Source organism: Ornithodoros turicata, chromosome 3, assembly GCF_037126465.1.
Source record: "Ornithodoros turicata isolate Travis chromosome 3, ASM3712646v1, whole genome shotgun sequence".
NCBI lineage: Eukaryota > Metazoa > Arthropoda > Arachnida > Ixodida > Argasidae > Ornithodoros > Ornithodoros turicata.
The window spans coordinates 45,914,846-45,932,306 of NC_088203.1; the positions used below are offsets into that span (position 1 = coordinate 45,914,846).

At 44.3% G+C, this 17,461-nt stretch overlaps 1 protein-coding gene and 2 long non-coding RNA genes across 4 annotated transcripts; all 3 read right to left on the reverse strand.

Annotated features, from left to right (window-relative positions):
* Window positions 1-355: 355 nt before the first annotated feature.
* On the reverse strand, window positions 356-1,661 carry LOC135386989 (uncharacterized). The gene is made up of 3 exons (XR_010420763.1): window positions 1,590-1,661; window positions 798-868; window positions 356-446 (listed from the first exon to the last, which is right to left on the reverse strand). It is a non-coding gene; the product is annotated as an uncharacterized LOC135386989 (long non-coding RNA).
* A 291-nt stretch (window positions 1,662-1,952) lies between these two features.
* Window positions 1,953-5,641, reverse strand: LOC135386990 (uncharacterized). Of its 2 annotated transcripts, none has more exons than XR_010420764.1 (3): window positions 5,424-5,641; window positions 5,018-5,367; window positions 1,953-2,226 (listed from the first exon to the last, which is right to left on the reverse strand). XR_010420764.1 is itself a non-coding variant. In XM_064616443.1 (3 exons), the coding sequence occupies exons 1-2, from the start codon at window positions 5,613-5,615 to the stop codon at window positions 5,025-5,027; spliced, it is 519 nt and encodes a 172-aa protein (XP_064472513.1). In that variant the 5' UTR covers window positions 5,616-5,641; the 3' UTR covers window positions 1,953-2,226; window positions 5,018-5,024. The 2 variants fall into 2 exon arrangements, 1 of the variants encoding a protein (XP_064472513.1); XM_064616443.1 differs by having other exon boundaries at window positions 5,018-5,351.
* A 10,287-nt stretch (window positions 5,642-15,928) lies between these two features.
* Window positions 15,929-16,642, reverse strand: LOC135386991 (uncharacterized). The gene is made up of 3 exons (XR_010420765.1): window positions 16,549-16,642; window positions 16,327-16,483; window positions 15,929-16,179 (listed from the first exon to the last, which is right to left on the reverse strand). It is a non-coding gene; the product is annotated as an uncharacterized LOC135386991 (long non-coding RNA).
* Window positions 16,643-17,461: the final 819 nt, after the last annotated feature.

The following is a 17,461-nucleotide window of genomic DNA, read 5'->3' on the forward strand; positions in this document are numbered from 1 at the left end:
GGCAATTTTACCTTTAATTATGTAAATGGTAGGCAATCCTCTATGTACATCTAAAATGCCTGTGTAAGCATAAGAGCTACTGGAGGAAACATTTATGAGCTTGTGCAAAAGTAAACAAAAATTACTACTTGAGATTGCTAAAATATTTCATCAAGCTAAGTGCCCCATAGAAATTCACAAAAACAATAAGCAATGTAAAACATAAAATGCTGTCTACAACCCATACAATAATTTAGGGTGTACCTACCTCTGACAACGTCAACTTTTTGAGGAGTCAGCTTCATCTTGTCTCCATAGGTGCTCTTCCCTGTGGGTGTACGGAGTGCCAAAGACAGCGTGCCCCAAATTACCTCCGCAGCATCTTTGACCACAATGGTGGCTTCTTTGTTCCCGAAGGTCTTTCTTGCTTGCTCTGACGTTACCAATACGCCCGAAGTCAAGTGGACCTTCAAAGCAAGAGAAGTTTATGCATGATAAATTAGAAGTAACTTTCGCGTTTAACATGGACAAACGATTTTTCTCCACAAAGATTCAGGTTACTTCACACTTCATAGTATGAAAACTATTTCTATTCATTGCTGTTCGTTTGCTGAGTCTCCCTACAGCAAAAGAAGATGTGCAATATACACTAGTACGAATACATGACTGAACAAAGTTCAGTCAAACACACGTTTCAAAGCCACTGTATAATCCTCAACTGGTTAGTGACCAGGCTGATTAAGATGTTAGAACTGTGCGAACTTAATGGAATGCATAGCCAACAGGGATTACAACATCAGCAGCTCAAAACTGTGTACCTGGTCACCCACTTGTGTGAAAGGTGGTGGAAGCTTGCTAGGTCCCGTAGCTGGCAATGGTGCATTTGAAACTGAAAGAAATAAGTCTTTTAAAGCCTGTTCAAAGTCTTCTGCAGCATTGTATGTGTACTTTAACATGACACATGCTCGAAACAAGCTCTGCACCCATGACGATGTAAGCCTGAACTACAGCAACATACTAATAAAAAAGTGAAAGGAGATCCGAGCTCTGAGAGGGTGGCTGAAAAAGCAGGCACACGAGTGCCAACAAATTCCCATAAAAGAAAGAATACGGGACGAGCAAACACAACACAAAAAGTTCAATGCGCTGTTTCTCTTTTTTTTTTTTTTTTTTGTCCGAATGCTCTCTGCTTAGGCTGTCGGACGCCATTCAGTGTGCTGCCGTTACTGTGCAAAAATTATCGGAACCACTTTGTTGAGTGGTGTATGAGGTTTTAATGGATTGTTCGGGTAATTTCAGTGATAGGCAACCTCGCAAGTGAAGTACATGACAATGTGGTACAGTACAAAGGGGATGGGGTCACAACCTGCTGTGTAAAAGACTTAACTGGAGACAGAAACAGTGATATACTTGCAAAATAGTAACATATGTGTACAAGAATGAGTGTTGGTCACTTATCTTGGTAATTCCTAAGCTTCAAAGTACTGCAGGCCGCATGAAAACATAACATTGGCCACATGTGGCCTGTCCGAGACTCATGCCTCAAACTAATTAGGAAACATTAGCTGCAAACAACTGCTGCGCAAGTGCTAGGCAGCTCTCAAACATACCATAACATGGGCTGCTGGCCTGCGAGAGGGACGCCTCTGATACAGAAGACGTGTGGGTAGGAGTAGGACCATCATCCGCAATGTCCAAGGCCATTGAAGATGATGATGCTGAAAAAAAAAAGATATACTTACTATAGCTCACCACATAGCCAAAATAGTGCCATGAATGACAATGGACAAAATCAAAAATTTAATTACACAATCTGTCCGGTTTCATCAAGATGTTATCTCATCATAAAAATGTCAACTGAAGGGTACATATTACAGCATAAGGAACTTTAAAGTAACTCATTTATAATATATTATAATATATATAGATTAGAAGCTTAGGAGGGCGGTTGACCACGAGAATGAAATAAGCAGGAAAAATCAGAAGACGACAAAGAGCTTACAGGAAAACACAAAGGGGAGTTTATTAACACATATAGGGATAGGGGTCGACGTTTCGGCAGTCAGCGCTGCCTTCGACGGGACTGGGGTTTGGTGACAAGAACAAGCTTTATATATGGGAGAGGGTTATGTACAAGGGAAAGAGAGCAGCGCATGCGCTTTTGTCATGACTAACATAGGTTGGGGACTAAGTGAAAGGGGAATGACCGGGTCTGTGCAGCAGGACCTTGAGGAAATACCCGTGAGCCTGAAAAAGAGACAAAAGAGTGTATGTATTGTGCTGGATTAGGAATGCAGGTTGCGAATAGTAGAAAGGATTCCTGGATCTTCGTTTATCTGACACTGGAATTTATGAATGAGATAAGACTCGCGCTGTTCCCTGAGCCGCTGGGAAAGAAAGCCTGACTGCAGGATGAAAATAGATATATTGGTGATTGAGTGTCCTGGTTTACTGAAATGGCGCGACACTGGCAGATTAGGTTTCTTCGCGACGTCAGATTTGTGGTTATTGAATCGCGTTCTAAATGAAGTAGCTGTCTGTCCGATATATTGGGCGTTGCATTCATTACATTGAAGAAGATAGACAACATTGGAAGAATTACAGTTAAAGTCGCCATTAATGTTGACCCGATAATTAGAATTGGTACTATCTGCAGAGTTAGCGGCTTGCATTGATTTACAAATTTGGCATCTAGTTGCATTACAAGGGTGGCAACCAATGTTATTTTCTGGAAGTTTGTTAATTTTGGCATTTACTAGTCTGTCTTGGATGTTCCGCGCCCGGCGATAACTTACGCGCGGTGGCTGTGAGAATATTTCCTTCATCCGATCAGATTGTGAAAGAATTGTGTAGTGGCGGTTGAGTATCCGGCTAATGTTAGGAACGCTGCCATTGAATGTGACAGTGAGATTTACTGCAGAATTTCCATTGGCTCGAGGAGATCTTTGGAGCAATTGTTGGCGATCTGTGGATCTTGCTCTGGCTATAGCGTCTTTAACAAGTTTGTCCGGGTATTCACGATCAATGAAGGTTTGTTCTAGTCGTTGGAGATGGTTGTCTAGTTCGGCATCGTTAGTGCATATTCTGCGGTAGCGCAATGCCTGACTATAAGGTATGGCTAACTTAGTATGCCTTGGATGGCAACTGCGGAACGATAAGTATTGCTGAGCATCTGTAGGCTTCCGGTATAAGTTGGTTGAGATGCCGCCGTTTTGTAACTTGACTTCCACATCCAAGAAGGTAACAGTGGAGGCGGAGTAGTGGGAGGTAAATTGAATGTTAGGGTGAATTTGGTTGAACCGGTTGATGAACGTGAGAAGGTCACTTTCAGAATGAGGCCATATGATAAAAATATCATCTAAAAATCTCTTGTACACAAGTGGTTTCAACACGGAACATTCGAGAAATGTTTCCTCCAGGGATGCCATGAAGATATTTGCATAGTTGGGGGCCATTCTCGTGCCCATAGCTGTCCCGTTAACTTGCAGATAGTGCTTGTTATCAAATTCAAAGTTATTGGAGGTCAAAATCAGTGTTAGCAGTTCGGTGAGGACAGCAGGATCATACGGCTGGTCAGGTTGATTTTTGTATGCTGAAACGGCCGCTGCTATACCATCTGCGTGGGGAATATTAGTGTAAAGGGACGTGACGTCTAACGTTGCCAAGAGACAGCTTGAGGGAACGGTTACTTGCGATACAGTTTGAAGGAAATGGTTGGTATCTTTGACGTAGGAAGGTAATTTAGGGGGGATAGATTTGAGAACGTGATCGACGAAGGACGATATATTTTCTGTAGCGGTACCGTTACTGGACACAATTGGTCTTCCGGGATTGCCTGGTTTATGTATCTTAGGGAGCATGTAAAATCGGCCTGGTTTAGGGTCTTTAGGAAGTAAGTATTCATAGAGCGCATCGCCAATTTTCTTAGTGGTCTTTAACCGTTTTAGTGTTTTACATATATCTGCGGCAATTTCATTAGTGGGGTCGGATTCGAGAGGTTTGTAAAAGTCTGCACAATTAAGTTGACGGAGTCCTTCCGCCACGTAAGCTTGCTTATCCATTACGACTATGGCACCTCCTTTATCAGCCTGTTTGATGATGATACCTTCGTTGCTTTCTAGCGCGGACAAGCTTTGCTGTTCTGCTTTCGTAAGATTGTGCCGGAATTTCCGATTGTTTGAGCTTGCATAAGTACTGAGAATATCTTTCTGAACAGCTTTGATATACATATCAAGACTTTTATCTCGGTTCGGGTTGGGAGTAAAATCGGATTTTATACGGAAAGGATTTAGGTTTGATTGCGGTTTGTCGTAGAAGTATTCCGTAAGGCGTAGTCGCCGCGCAAAGTTGTCAAGATCCAGATGTAGCTGATATTCATCGATTTTACTGTTATTGGGACAAAACGATAATCCCTTCTCCAGTAGAGAGATTTCCGCGGGTGTAAGGTCACGGGAAGAAAGGTTAACTACGCTACATTTGGTTAGTGTGGGGATGTCGGGAGCAAACTGGCTGTTGCTGTCTAACGGGGTATCTGGACGTAGTTGTGAAGTATTGCTACGGGCTTCGGAATTAGGGGGTGCCGAATCTGTGGAAGTATTATGAGTTGGAGGGCAATCGATTTTGTCTCTAAATAATTTCTTTTGCTTTTGGAGCTTCAGGTGGATGTTTTTCTTTTGGAGGAATTTGTCTAACTCTGATCTATGAGAATGTGACAACGGGGTAGTGCTGTTAATGGCATCGGCGTCTTCGGATAGAGACTGGATAGTATCTTGGCAGTGAGAAATTAGAATTTTAGTTAGGTCTAAAGATGCTTTGTTAAGAATGGACAGCCATTGCACATTGCGTTCATGGTTCAAGGGGAAGGTTGATGTTTTGTGGATTTCTAGCCCACGCGGAATACTGTCATTTTCATGATAAGTAGCCAAAGTATCACGATGGGAGGTGTAGCGTGCAACTTTATCCGCGATTTTTCTGAGTTTAAAGAACGTCTCAGTGCTACTGCTGACAATTTGTGGAGAGTGAATTGGTACTGACTCACCGGCTAGTCAATCCTGCTGCTTGGCTCGTGACGATTTCTCGGCACGTGTGGTTCTTTGTGTCCATGCTGCAGCCTCCTGGAGTGTCGGCCATACGGGGTCCGGCGTTCCAGTGCTTGCTGTACGTGTGGGTAGGCGACGGAGCAGCCGGGGTACCAGGGACCGCAGTCGGTGGGCGATCTGGGTGACTCCTTCGAAACTGGGGTGGAGGCCGTCAGCTGCAAGGACTCTGGTTGGGGGCTGTCGGTGGAAACCATGGTCCAGGAAATACAGGTCACGGGCACCTCGGCACAGGGTCATCAGTCGTTGGTTGAACGCAAATGCCCGGGGATTGCACTGGAATTCGCGTCGCCTGTCAAGATAAGGACGACGGCGGTTGTAGGATCTGGGTAAGATGAGGGTACATACCACAAGTTCGATGTTTCCCCGAGAGCGAATGTGGTCGATGAGTTGCACATAGCGACGGATGGCCATGTCGGGATCGGTGTCCGGCATGTCATTCGTCCCACAGTGCAACACCACGACACGAACACTTGCGGGCAGCTGGTCCACCTCTTCTTTGAAGTCTGCGATTCGGCCTCCGCTCTTGGACACGAACATTGTCGGGGCAGTACGGGATCTGGGGTCGAAGTGAAAACGGAGATATTTAGTTTGTGAGTCACCAAGTACAGCTATAACAGGAGCATAAAAAGGGTACTTCCTGATGGGCATCTTCGGTCCTCCTCTGTCGGTGGTCATCGTAGAAATAGATTAGAAGCTTAGGAGGGCGGTTGACCACGAGAATGAAATAAGCAGGAAAAATCAGAAGACGACAAAGAGCTTACAGGAAAACACAAAGGGGAGTTTATTAACACATATAGGGATAGGGGTCGACGTTTCGGCAGTCAGCGCTGCCTTCGACGGGACTGGGGTTTGGTGACAAGAACAAGCTTTATATATGGGAGAGGGTTATGTACAAGGGAAAGAGAGCAGCGCATGCGCTTTTGTCATGACTAACATAGGTTGGTGACTAAGTGAAAGGGGAATGACCGGGTCTGTGCAGCAGGACCGTGAGGAAATACCCGTGAGCCTGAAAAAGAGACAAAAGAGTGTATGTATTGTGCTGGATTAGGAATGCAGGTTGCGAATAGTAGAAAGGATTCCTGGATCTTCGTTTATCTGACACTGGAATTTATGAATGAGATAAGACTCGCGCTGTTCCCTGAGCCGCTGGGAAAGAAAGCCTGACTGCAGGATGAAAATAGATATATTGGTGATTGAGTGTCCTGGTTTACTGAAATGGCGCGACACTGGCAGATTAGGTTTCTTCGCGACGTCAGATTTGTGGTTATTGAATCGCGTTCTAAATGAAGTAGCTGTCTGTCCGATATATTGGGCGTTGCATTCATTACATTGAAGAAGATAGACAACATTGGAAGAATTACAGTTAAGCTGTTCAGAAAGATATTCTCAGTACTTATGCAAGCTCAAACAATCGGAAATTCCGGCACAATCTTACGAAAGCAGAACAGCAAAGCTTGTCCGCGCTAGAAAGCAACGAAGGTATCATCATCAAACAGGCTGATAAAGGAGGTGCCATAGTCGTAATGGATAAGCAAGCTTACGTGGCGGAAGGACTCCGTCAACTTAATTGTGCAGACTTTTACAAACCTCTCGAATCCGACCCCACTAATGAAATTGCCGCAGATATATGTAAAACACTAAAACGGTTAAAGACCACTAAGAAAATTGGCGATGCGCTCTATGAATACTTACTTCCTAAAGACCCTAAACCAGGCCGATTTTACATGCTCCCTAAGATACATAAACCAGGCAATCCCGGAAGACCAATTGTGTCCAGTAACGGTACCGCTACAGAAAATATATCGTCCTTCGTCGATCACGTTCTCAAATCTATCCCCCCTAAATTACCTTCCTACGTCAAAGATACCAACCATTTCCTTCAAACTGTATCGCAAGTAACCGTTCCCTCAAGCTGTCTCTTGGCAACGTTAGACGTCACGTCCCTTTACACTAATATTCCCCACGCAGATGGTATAGCAGCGGCCGTTTCAGCATACAAAAATCAACCTGACCAGCCGTATGATCCTGCTGTCCTCACCGAACTGCTAACACTGATTTTGACCTCCAATAACTTTGAATTTGATAACAAGCACTATCTGCAAGTTAACGGGACAGCTATGGGCACGAGAATGGCCCCCAACTATGCAAATATCTTCATGGCATCCCTGGAGGAAACATTTCTCGAATGTTCCGTGTTGAAACCACTTGTGTACAAGAGATTTTTAGATGATATTTTTATCATATGGCCTCATTCTGAAAGTGACCTTCTCACGTTCATCAACCGGTTCAACCAAATTCACCCTAACATTCAATTTACCTCCCACTACTCCGCCTCCACTGTTACCTTCTTGGATGTGGAAGTCAAGTTACAAAACGGCGGCATCTCAACCAACTTATACCGGAAGCCTACAGATGCTCAGCAATACTTATCGTTCCGCAGTTGCCATCCAAGGCATACTAAGTTAGCCATACCTTATAGTCAGGCATTGCGCTACCGCAGAATATGCACTAACGATGCCGAACTAGACAACCATCTCCAACGACTAGAACAAACCTTCATTGATCGTGAATACCCGGACAAACTTGTTAAAGACGCTATAGCCAGAGCAAGATCCACAGATCGCCAACAATTGCTCCAAAGATCTCCTCGAGCCAATGGAAATTCTGCAGTAAATCTCACTGTCACATTCAATGGCAGCGTTCCTAACATTAGCCGGATACTCAACCGCCACTACACAATTCTTTCACAATCTGATCGGATGAAGGAAATATTCTCACAGCCACCGCGCGTAAGTTATCGCCGGGCGCGGAACATCCAAGACAGACTAGTAAATGCCAAAATTAACAAACTTCCAGAAAATAACATTGGTTGCCACCCTTGTAATGCAACTAGATGCCAAATTTGTAAATCAATGCAAGCCGCTAACTCTGCAGATAGTACCAATTCTAATTATCGGGTCAACATTAATGGCGACTTTAACTGTAATTCTTCCAATGTTGTCTATCTTCTTCAATGTAATGAATGCAACGCCCAATATATCGGACAGACAGCTACTTCATTTAGAATGCGATTCAATAACCACAAATCTGACGTCGCGAAGAAACCTAATCTGCCAGTGTCGCGCCATTTCAGTAAACCAGGACACTCAATCACCAATATATCTATTTTCATCCTGCAGTCAGGCTTTCTTTCCCAGCGGCTCAGGGAACAGCGCGAGTCTTATCTCATTCATAAATTCCAGTGTCAGATAAACGAAGATCCAGGAATCCTTTCTACTATTCGCAACCTGCATTCCTAATCCAGCACAATACATACACTCTTTTGTCTCTTTTTCAGGCTCACGGGTATTTCCTCAAGGTCCTGCTGCACAGACCCGGTCATTCCCCTTTCACTTAGTCCCCAACCTATGTTAGTCATGACAAAAGCGCATGCGCTGCTCTCTTTCCCTTGTACATAACCCTCTCCCATATATAAAGCTTGTTCTTGTCACCAAACCCCAGTCCCGTCGAAGGCAGCGCTGACTGCCGAAACGTCGACCCCTATCCCTATATGTGTTAATAAACTCCCCTTTGTGTTTTCCTGTAAGCTCTTTGTCGTCTTCTGATTTTTCCTGCTTATTATAATATATATATATAGATAGGGGAGAAAAGACACCAGAGACTGAAGTAGGGAGTAGGGGAAGTTATTTATTAAGCTGGCATTTAAACTAAGGGTCTGGGGAAGTCTACGTATCGGCGGAAGCTCCGCCTTCTTCGGGACTGAGACGAAAATCTATGTACAAGGTCTTTTAAAAGGTTACAAAAGTGTCGTCACAGTTGGTACAATTCCACTGCGAGGCAGTCGTCAGTGAGTCATGTTCTGGAAGATTCAGGAAGGTTCCTGGGTCATCGGCCGGGGAGATTACGTGTCAGAGTCTTGGGTCGCGCTCGTTGAAAACCTGTTGTCCGGGGTGTTCTTAGAGTCATTGTGTCCAACTGTAAAGAAAAGAAGAAAAGAGGCAGCGGGCACTCCGAGGACATACAGAAAAAAAGTTATCCGGATATGCTTCTTACAGTTGATAGCACTCCTTTATCCTCATTTATTAGAGATTGGAATTTGTAGATCAAGTACGATTCGCGTTGCTCTCTGCAGCGATCGGATGTGAAATTTGACTCTAAAATAAAAAGTGCGACGTTATTAATGGAATGACCGGGTCGACTAAAATGGCGAGAAACCGGGAGGCTACCTTTTTTCGAAACATCTGATCGGTGGTTATTGAATCGAATCCTGAATGAATTTTTACTTTGACCTACATATTGCGCGGAGCATGTTGTACATTGAATGATATAAATAATGTTACTGGAGTTACAGTCAAAGTCGCCATTGATTTTAAGGGAGAAGTCGGAGTTTGTACTCTTGACCGCTGCCGTGCTTTGCATTGATTTGCATATTTGGCATCTTTTACCATTGCATGGATGGCATCCCGCCGTAGGTGTTAATGGTTTGGGAACTTTAAAGCACACTTAATAGCATCTTTGAATGCAGGCATTCTTCAAGGTTGCTGACTTTAGTTTCCAAGAGCTGGGACCTCTTTTCTGCTGCTTCATAGCGACGTCGCCAAAATGTTGCTTCAGCTTCCGCTTTCTTGACTTCGTCAGCTGCTACCAAACAGTCACTGCTGCTCACCGAGTCTATATCGGACTAAGGAGAAATTATTCTCTTCATCATTGCACTTGCGAACTTTGTAAACTCACTTCATGTATCCGAGCCTTTCTTTTCTTTGACTCCGACACATGTTCCCGCCAATGTCCTGCCACGTGTCCTGCTGAGCAGCAGCCCTGTTTTTCCGCACACGCTGGCCATCCTAAGTGAACATTGGGCAAAACATAGACTACAGTAAGTACGTGCAAGGCCATTGGACTTGACTTATATAGGAGAGAAACAGGCAGTATACACATTTTTTTTTGCTTCTTTGCAATGGGTGGGTCCCCAATTTCATATTCGTCATCAAGTTGTGGCTTAGCCATACGTTTCTTCTGCCGTTTTTCCACTATTTCCCTCTCAGTTTCTGAAAATACCCATGACAGTCGTGTCTGCTGCATTGTATCCACGTTCACTTTTTGCTAGCCATATACTCAGTGCATTAATGTACAGTTATGTGGAGTCAACTAACATGCAGTAAGGTGCGGTTCGTAATGATGGTGAAACAAATACTGATGACTCTATACTATACACTATATGGGTTGAAAGACGAACTATGTATTAAGTTTCGTTTCGGTATCAGCGTTACGTTCAATTATATTTGTCAATGCATTGCAAAAAATGAAATACTGCCGCCCTTCTGACACTGCCTCTTTAGACTAATCGGCAGTACACTGTCATCTTGTGCTGTTTTGCTTTACTGTTTCAGTATTTGCAATTTTTAGTCATTTCGAAGCACAACACGTGCTTGTATTGTACGCCCTTTATCGTTAATTCCAGTGCACCAAAGGTATAAGGTGAAAGCCCAGAACATAGCGAAACTGGGCGCTGATGTATGGCACGTTTTTTTTTTTTCATAATTTAACTACAGGGATTTGTGAGGCAAAATTCACTGACAATTTTTTTTTGGTGTGCGATAGGTGTGTAAGCTTTCAACATTTGTCGTGCAGTGTTGTTTTCTTCATTGTGGCCATTCGTCAGAAAAAGTGCTCCTCGCCTTATTCCTCCGACACTCGACGTTCACTGCAACGTCTATCACATGACTCAGTGCCACCCTTCGGTCCATTGTGCTTAAGCGCTTATGCACAGAGAGCCCAAAACTGACGCATGAGCGGACGTGGGCTGTTCATTGACTCATCTGTCGTGACTGACTTAGTTTGGTGTCTTCCCTGCATAAACACTTGAGCAGAGCGGGCCGACGTAGAAGTCAATCGGTTGTGATGGACGTGGTTAGTTTTCGGATTTTCTGCATAAATCCAGGATTCTCTTCATCCGCTGTATTATTCAATCGGAAAAGACTGGAAGAAGCCCATTCACGTGGTACAGCTTGGAGTAGCCAATGAACGTGGAACGTCGGAAGGATTAGGCGAGAAGCGCTTCTTCCGACGCCGTGGAACACAACAGTTTATTTTTTTAACGGAGCGAATGAAACCCCTAACTTCGTCGTTGAGAACCTTGCCCTTTACAGTCGAAGACTAGAATAAAGAATACTCACACCTGCTTTATGCCTGTTCAACTTTAAGGCAGATGAACGCCTACCCACCAACATTATAAGGCAAAAAGCTCCTGCCTCCCAGCATATATACTGCGCCTTGTAGTACCCGGCAGACTCCTCGTCTTCCCAAAAGGCAGAATACACCTTCTTTTTGTCGAAGTCCGACGTGTTGGTAGGCTCAAAGTCCTTGATGTGTGCAACAGGAATCGTGTAGAACCGACTAACTATATCGTCTATATAACGAACGAGCGCATACATGGATATGGCGTAGTTCGGCTTTCGCTTGAAGCCTTCCTGCAAAACACAAAAGGCGCAGGACCAAGTCAGTTGATAACACTACCTGTACGACGGAAATGGACAATTCATTTGCGCAATCCTTCACCACAACTCAAGTCTAACCAGTAAAGGTACCACAAAATATCGAAATGAATACCTCACGTTTCACAAACTCGCACACGACGCGTCATACGACATACGACAGCACCTTGCAACCCGCCATGCCCGCCAACGGCTACAGAGTATGGTTGCCAGACAAGAAAGCAAAATGTAGATGCCACTGGTAGATGCCAGGTCAAAGCGCCCCGTTTCTCGCTTGCTTTTGTTTAAAAAAAGTGACTTTTAAGTAGCTGCGTTTTATTCTTGCTACACAACTTAGCTAAAGTTACAAAAAAATACGTGCTTGATGCTTCTGTGCATGTTTTTCCTGATTTTCGTGATCCGTATTATGTATGGCATTATCACTGGAATCTGCATCACGTCATCGTCATCCAACATGGAGCCCATCCAACCGCAGCATGGTAACTGCATCCATCAATAACACATGGACGCAGTAGAGTCTTCCTTAAGCAGTGACTGTGTGACGTGGTGCTTTGACGGCAAAGCGAGTGCGTACGGTGATGGCTCTGTTCGCTTTCGTATGATAACGAGCTGAGCGGTCCTTAGCGGGTCTCGGTGTTCGGGGTTACGTCGCTTTTATATGTTCGGAGTTCGGGTTCAAACAACAGCAAAGGAGGGAGAAAAACGTAGATGTGTCCCGTGGTAGTGACGGAAAAACCAAGGCAGGTACGTCACGGCAGTTGAATTGCACTCGGCAGGATGTCGCTGCCTCAAAGTGACGTGAAGAAACGACGTCGGAAGCGTTATTTGACCCCTCAAAGTTCGGATGATTTACCGAAGTCAACAAGGTGTGCTTTACGGCCTGTTTCCTTTGAGGCACCGTCCACCGACACCACCAGACATGAGTATTTGTATGCCTTGCCGACCGGACAACAGACGGAAGACGCTTACATGGCTTTCGACAGCGGCGAGGAACACTCGTCAAGCGCTCAGCCTGCTCGCGTCAGTGACGTCGATGATTTGTCCAGCACTGTTTCAGCGCCCCAACACTTATTCTCGGTCCTCTCCGGGGAGCATATGACAGAACACTCTCAAGAAGCTGAATCAAGTGAACTGAGCGACGGTAATCAGAGAAAGCTTCGTCCCGACAAGCCCCTCACAGTGAACGATGTATTGCTGTTGATAACAGAATTTTCGATAAGGCATGGGTTATCCTGGAAGGGGATAGGAGACCTGCAAAAGTTGGTAAATGTTGTGCTACAAGAACCTGTAATCCCGGAGTCGCTGCACATGTTTAAGAAAGCGTGTGCAACTTCCGAATCAAAAATGGTGTACCACTTCTACTGTCAAGACTGCGTGACTGCCCTGGGACAATCGCGGGCCTCTCCGAAAGAAAGAAAAGAACTGAAGCTTCAGTGTGGACAGTGCAAAAAGGAATATACAGGAATGGAGCTCTCAAATGGAGCAGTTTTTTGTAGTCTTCCCCATCAAAGAACAGCTCACATCTCTGTTGCGAATCAGGACAGTGTCAGAAAAATTGCAGGAGTCCTTAAACCGGCTGCAGCAGAGCTGTGATGAACCTGAGGTGATGAATGACATTGTGGACGGAAGACTGTACCGCAGTATACGTAACAAGATCTGCAGCCAGGCTGACATCACTGTGACAATGAACAGCGATGGGAGTCCAGCCTTCAACTCTTCAAACTACTCCATATGGCCTATTCAACTGACAATTAATGAACTTCCTCACAGTCTGAGAACATCCAACGTCCTGACCGCAGCACTGTGGTACGGCAAGGAGCACCCAAACATGAGCCTTTTCTTAGACGCATTCGTCAAAGAACTGAACATACTTTCGGAGGAAGGCATAAAATGGACAAGTGTGTCCAGAGAAATCACTTCTAAGGTGTTCTGCGTAAACTGTTGTGCTGATGCGCCGGCCAGGGCTGCCATGCAACACATGAAGCAATTCAACGGCCATTACGGTTGTGGCTGGTGCTTACATCCAGGATTCACCCTCGCAGGCACGAACCAAATTCAGCATGCAAATGTTTGCTTTCACTTACAACGAATGAGAAACTTGCCACATCTAACAAACATAAAGCCTTTTTTCAAGTTGAAAATAACAAATTGAGTCGCACCATATAGGTTATGCTGTGTTCACGTCAATTTTGGTGACATGCCATAGGGCGGGTGTCAATCTCATCTCTGGTCGCGGGTCGCATTGAGTCACAGAGAAACCCTGCGGGCCGTACACCCCATAACCAGGGTAGGGGTACCCTGCAGTGCTGTCAGCTTCACAATTGGTGCTTCCCTATTAATGAAAAGGTTACAAAACTATTTCAGTTAATTAATTGCTCAGTTTTTAAACAAGAAACAAAAACTTCGGGTGACTGGTAACACTAAGCAATTGGTGGTGTGTTTTTTTTTCTCTCTAAAGGTGCGGTTCATCTTGTATAAACCAACTAATATAAAAAACGGCTAAAAATTGGGCTGTTCAATGGTGCATATTGAGAAGCTGTAAGACCCCCGATGCCAAGGAAGAACAAATAGACTGAACAACGCAAACACTTTGCTGCGTTCTGTTATTTCCCAGAACGGGGGGGGGGGATTGTTACAGCTTTTAACTCTGTAGAGCACCAATACTATAGGAGTAAAAGCTGGGACTGGTGTACTTAAAAAGGGGAAAACTATACTTGACATTTCGAGCGGACGCTCTTAATCAGAAAAAGAGGGGGGTTTCCCCTTTCTTTCTGATGAAGACCATCCGCTCGAAATGTCAAGTATAGTTTTCCTCCCTTTTCCCACTTTTTAAGTACACCAGTCCCGGTTTGTACACCAGTCCCTGCATGTTTTTTGTGTACCTGGCAGTCTTTTTTATTGTTTTGACACCACTATTACAGACAAGCCATGTAAGTTTTGCTCAAAATTTGGGATAGAAATGGAGGGAAATACAGATGAGGGAATACAACAGCAAGTAATTGAAGCCTTCTGTGGCAAGACATTACTGGGTACGTGAATGCAAGATGTAGATGTTCTGCCTGTGCTTTGATGTGTGGCAACAGCATAAATCTGTCGATAATCCACTGGTAGGCATAAAAGATTTTAATGCATGGACACATTCGAATTACAAATAACAGTAAGCAAGCGTGTCTGAGTCTGTAACTGTTGTTCTCAAAAAGGATCATCAGCCGTGAAATACAAGGCGGACCTGCTTGACGTGAACGACAGGACCCATGCCACGATGGTGGAAGATATGAAGGCTGCTGTGACAAGAGGACCAACCAATGGAGTGACGTGCCCGAGCCCACTGATCAACCTTCAAGGCTTTAATATAGTATGGGGTTTCACTGCATTGCGTCCTGTTAGGGGTCACAAGGCAGTTCTTGCAGCTATGGCTGGAAAGTCCTGGGGAGCCATATTATATTGGAAGGCCAAGAGACCAAGCCATTATAAATGCAAAGTTATGCAGCATAAAGCCTCCCTCCCATTTTTCACGGCTTCCCCGTTCTGAGCACTTACAGGAATTCGAAAGCCTCGGAATTCCAGAAATGGCTCCTTTACTACAGCCTTCCTTGTGTGGAAGGTGTGCTGAACAGCAAGTATCTGGGCCACTTCAGATTTCTTGTGTGTGCTGTGTACCTGCTGCTGAAGCAGTCTGTGTGCATGAGTGAAATCAACAGAGCAACAAAACTTCTGGTGGAATTTGTTTTAAAGACACAGAAGTACTACGGGGAAAGTCAAATGACTTTCAATGTTCACCAGCTTTTGCACCTACCCAAAAGTGTTGTCAATTTCGGTTCTTCCCTTACAAAAATGGCTGTTGACCATTTGTTTCCATTCTACAGAACTTAGTCAACAGAGAGCACAGACATTCAGTAGACTTTCTATTAGCCTTGTGTTTACCTGACATATTGATTTTATGTTGACTTATGGAACTTTAAGTCTTGTTGACAATTACACAGGAAGGTAACAGGTCTTTCTGTAGACTCTCCATATACTTTACACAAATTTCGTGTGACCTTCATGTATAAGTCTTGTTATATGTGATCTCAATTTCTCTGTTGACTTTGTTGTGACTCAGCTATCAATGGGTCGGCGTCACCCACAAAACTACCTTCGTTCTTTTTTAAAAGGCTTGGCGACCGTTACGTGAGGCACTCGGTATATTCTTCTTAATCGAGGAAGATACATGATTTACTGAAGCAAGATTAACGCCATCCCCGTATGATGTGAAGATTTTTTGTGAACTTTCTGTGACTTGAGCGAAATTTCTCCGTTCTATTGTTCACTCAATCGCAACAGGCATAAAATACACGAAATGAAGTACTGCAAAACTATATATGTATCTATTTTATTCCGAAAATGCATACCTTGAAAGTGGTATCCAGTGTCGACACAATCATACAAAACATCCCGCGCACACAGTAGCGAAGTATTCCACACGTACACATGCTTTATGCCACACAGTGTCGCGTGGCATAATATATAGTCAATGACGGGTTGCGGTCTGAGTTCTTCTGGTGACCCACGATAACGGTGGACTTCAAAATTCACTGAATTTCGGCGAAAGCGATGTCTCTGAAGCGCTGGAGAGAAATGTGTCTGAATAGGGCGTTCAATCGCAAATTAGTAATGTTCAAACACAAGTGAGTAAAACCGAGTAGAATGGTCTTAGCAACAACAAATTTAGTTCACAATCAACACCGGCCACGAACTGATACTTGTACACTTACCTGACGGGACGGAAAACTGCTGCCGCCGCTCGAAACATACAAAACCCTACAGCACAACAGTCATGGTATGAATACAAGTGATGCTTGATCACACACTTCTATCACACAGCTTAACCCTTACGACACAAAATGATATCCTCTTTTGTTCTTTCATAGCCTGCAAAAACGAGAATGAAATTAGCAGAACCAACACCGGCCACGAACTGATACTTGTACACTTACCTGACGGGACGCAAGACCGCAGCCGCTGCTCGAAACGAACAGCAAAAACCTACAGCACAACAGTCATCGTATGAACATAAGTGAAGCTTGATGACACATGATACTTCTATCACACAGCTCACCTCTTACGACGCAAAATCATATCCTCCTTTGTTCTGTAATTGACGAGCGAGCGCTGAAAGCCTGAGACAATTGAAACATGTTGCAACGACGACGACGACGACGACGATGATGATGATGATGACTCCTTCGTGATGAGGCGAGGGCGAGGCACTGAGGCGCAGAATCAAAATGTGCAGCAAACCTGTCTCGTGCGCATGATCCTCATGTGGTCGTATAAGTTTGAAATATATTGTGTATTGAACTGAAGTAAAGTAATACGAGGAACCGTCTTTTCAAAGCCATCGAAAATGTATTTAGTGTTTTAATATGTAGTTAAATGGTGGCAACGTTGCGTTCAAGCTGCTACATTTAAGTATACGGTCAGATTCAAATACCGCTTTGTTTAGAGAGCCGATAACACGGACCTCTCCACCTCCCAGGAGTGGTGTACACCCCACATGGTTTTTTACAACACACCCAGAAATTGCTGATATTACCCAGCTTGTCTCCCAATGAATAGAGCAGTATGCCTCTATATACATATACCCCCCCTCCCTATGGGATGCTCGGTGCCCCCTTGAGGTCGACCTCTGTGAACATTACTGTCCGATAATGCAGTAATTAATAATACGGAATTCATCTATGTAAAAAAATAAACGGTTGAAATAAGTACTTGCTACATAGGCGCATAGAAAGTCCACAAACTGTCAACAGCGACATCTATATACCTTGTCCACAGAAGGTACACATAAGGTAGTTAAAGAGATTGTAAAAATGATGTCAATAGCAATTCCTGTTGACTTGATCAACA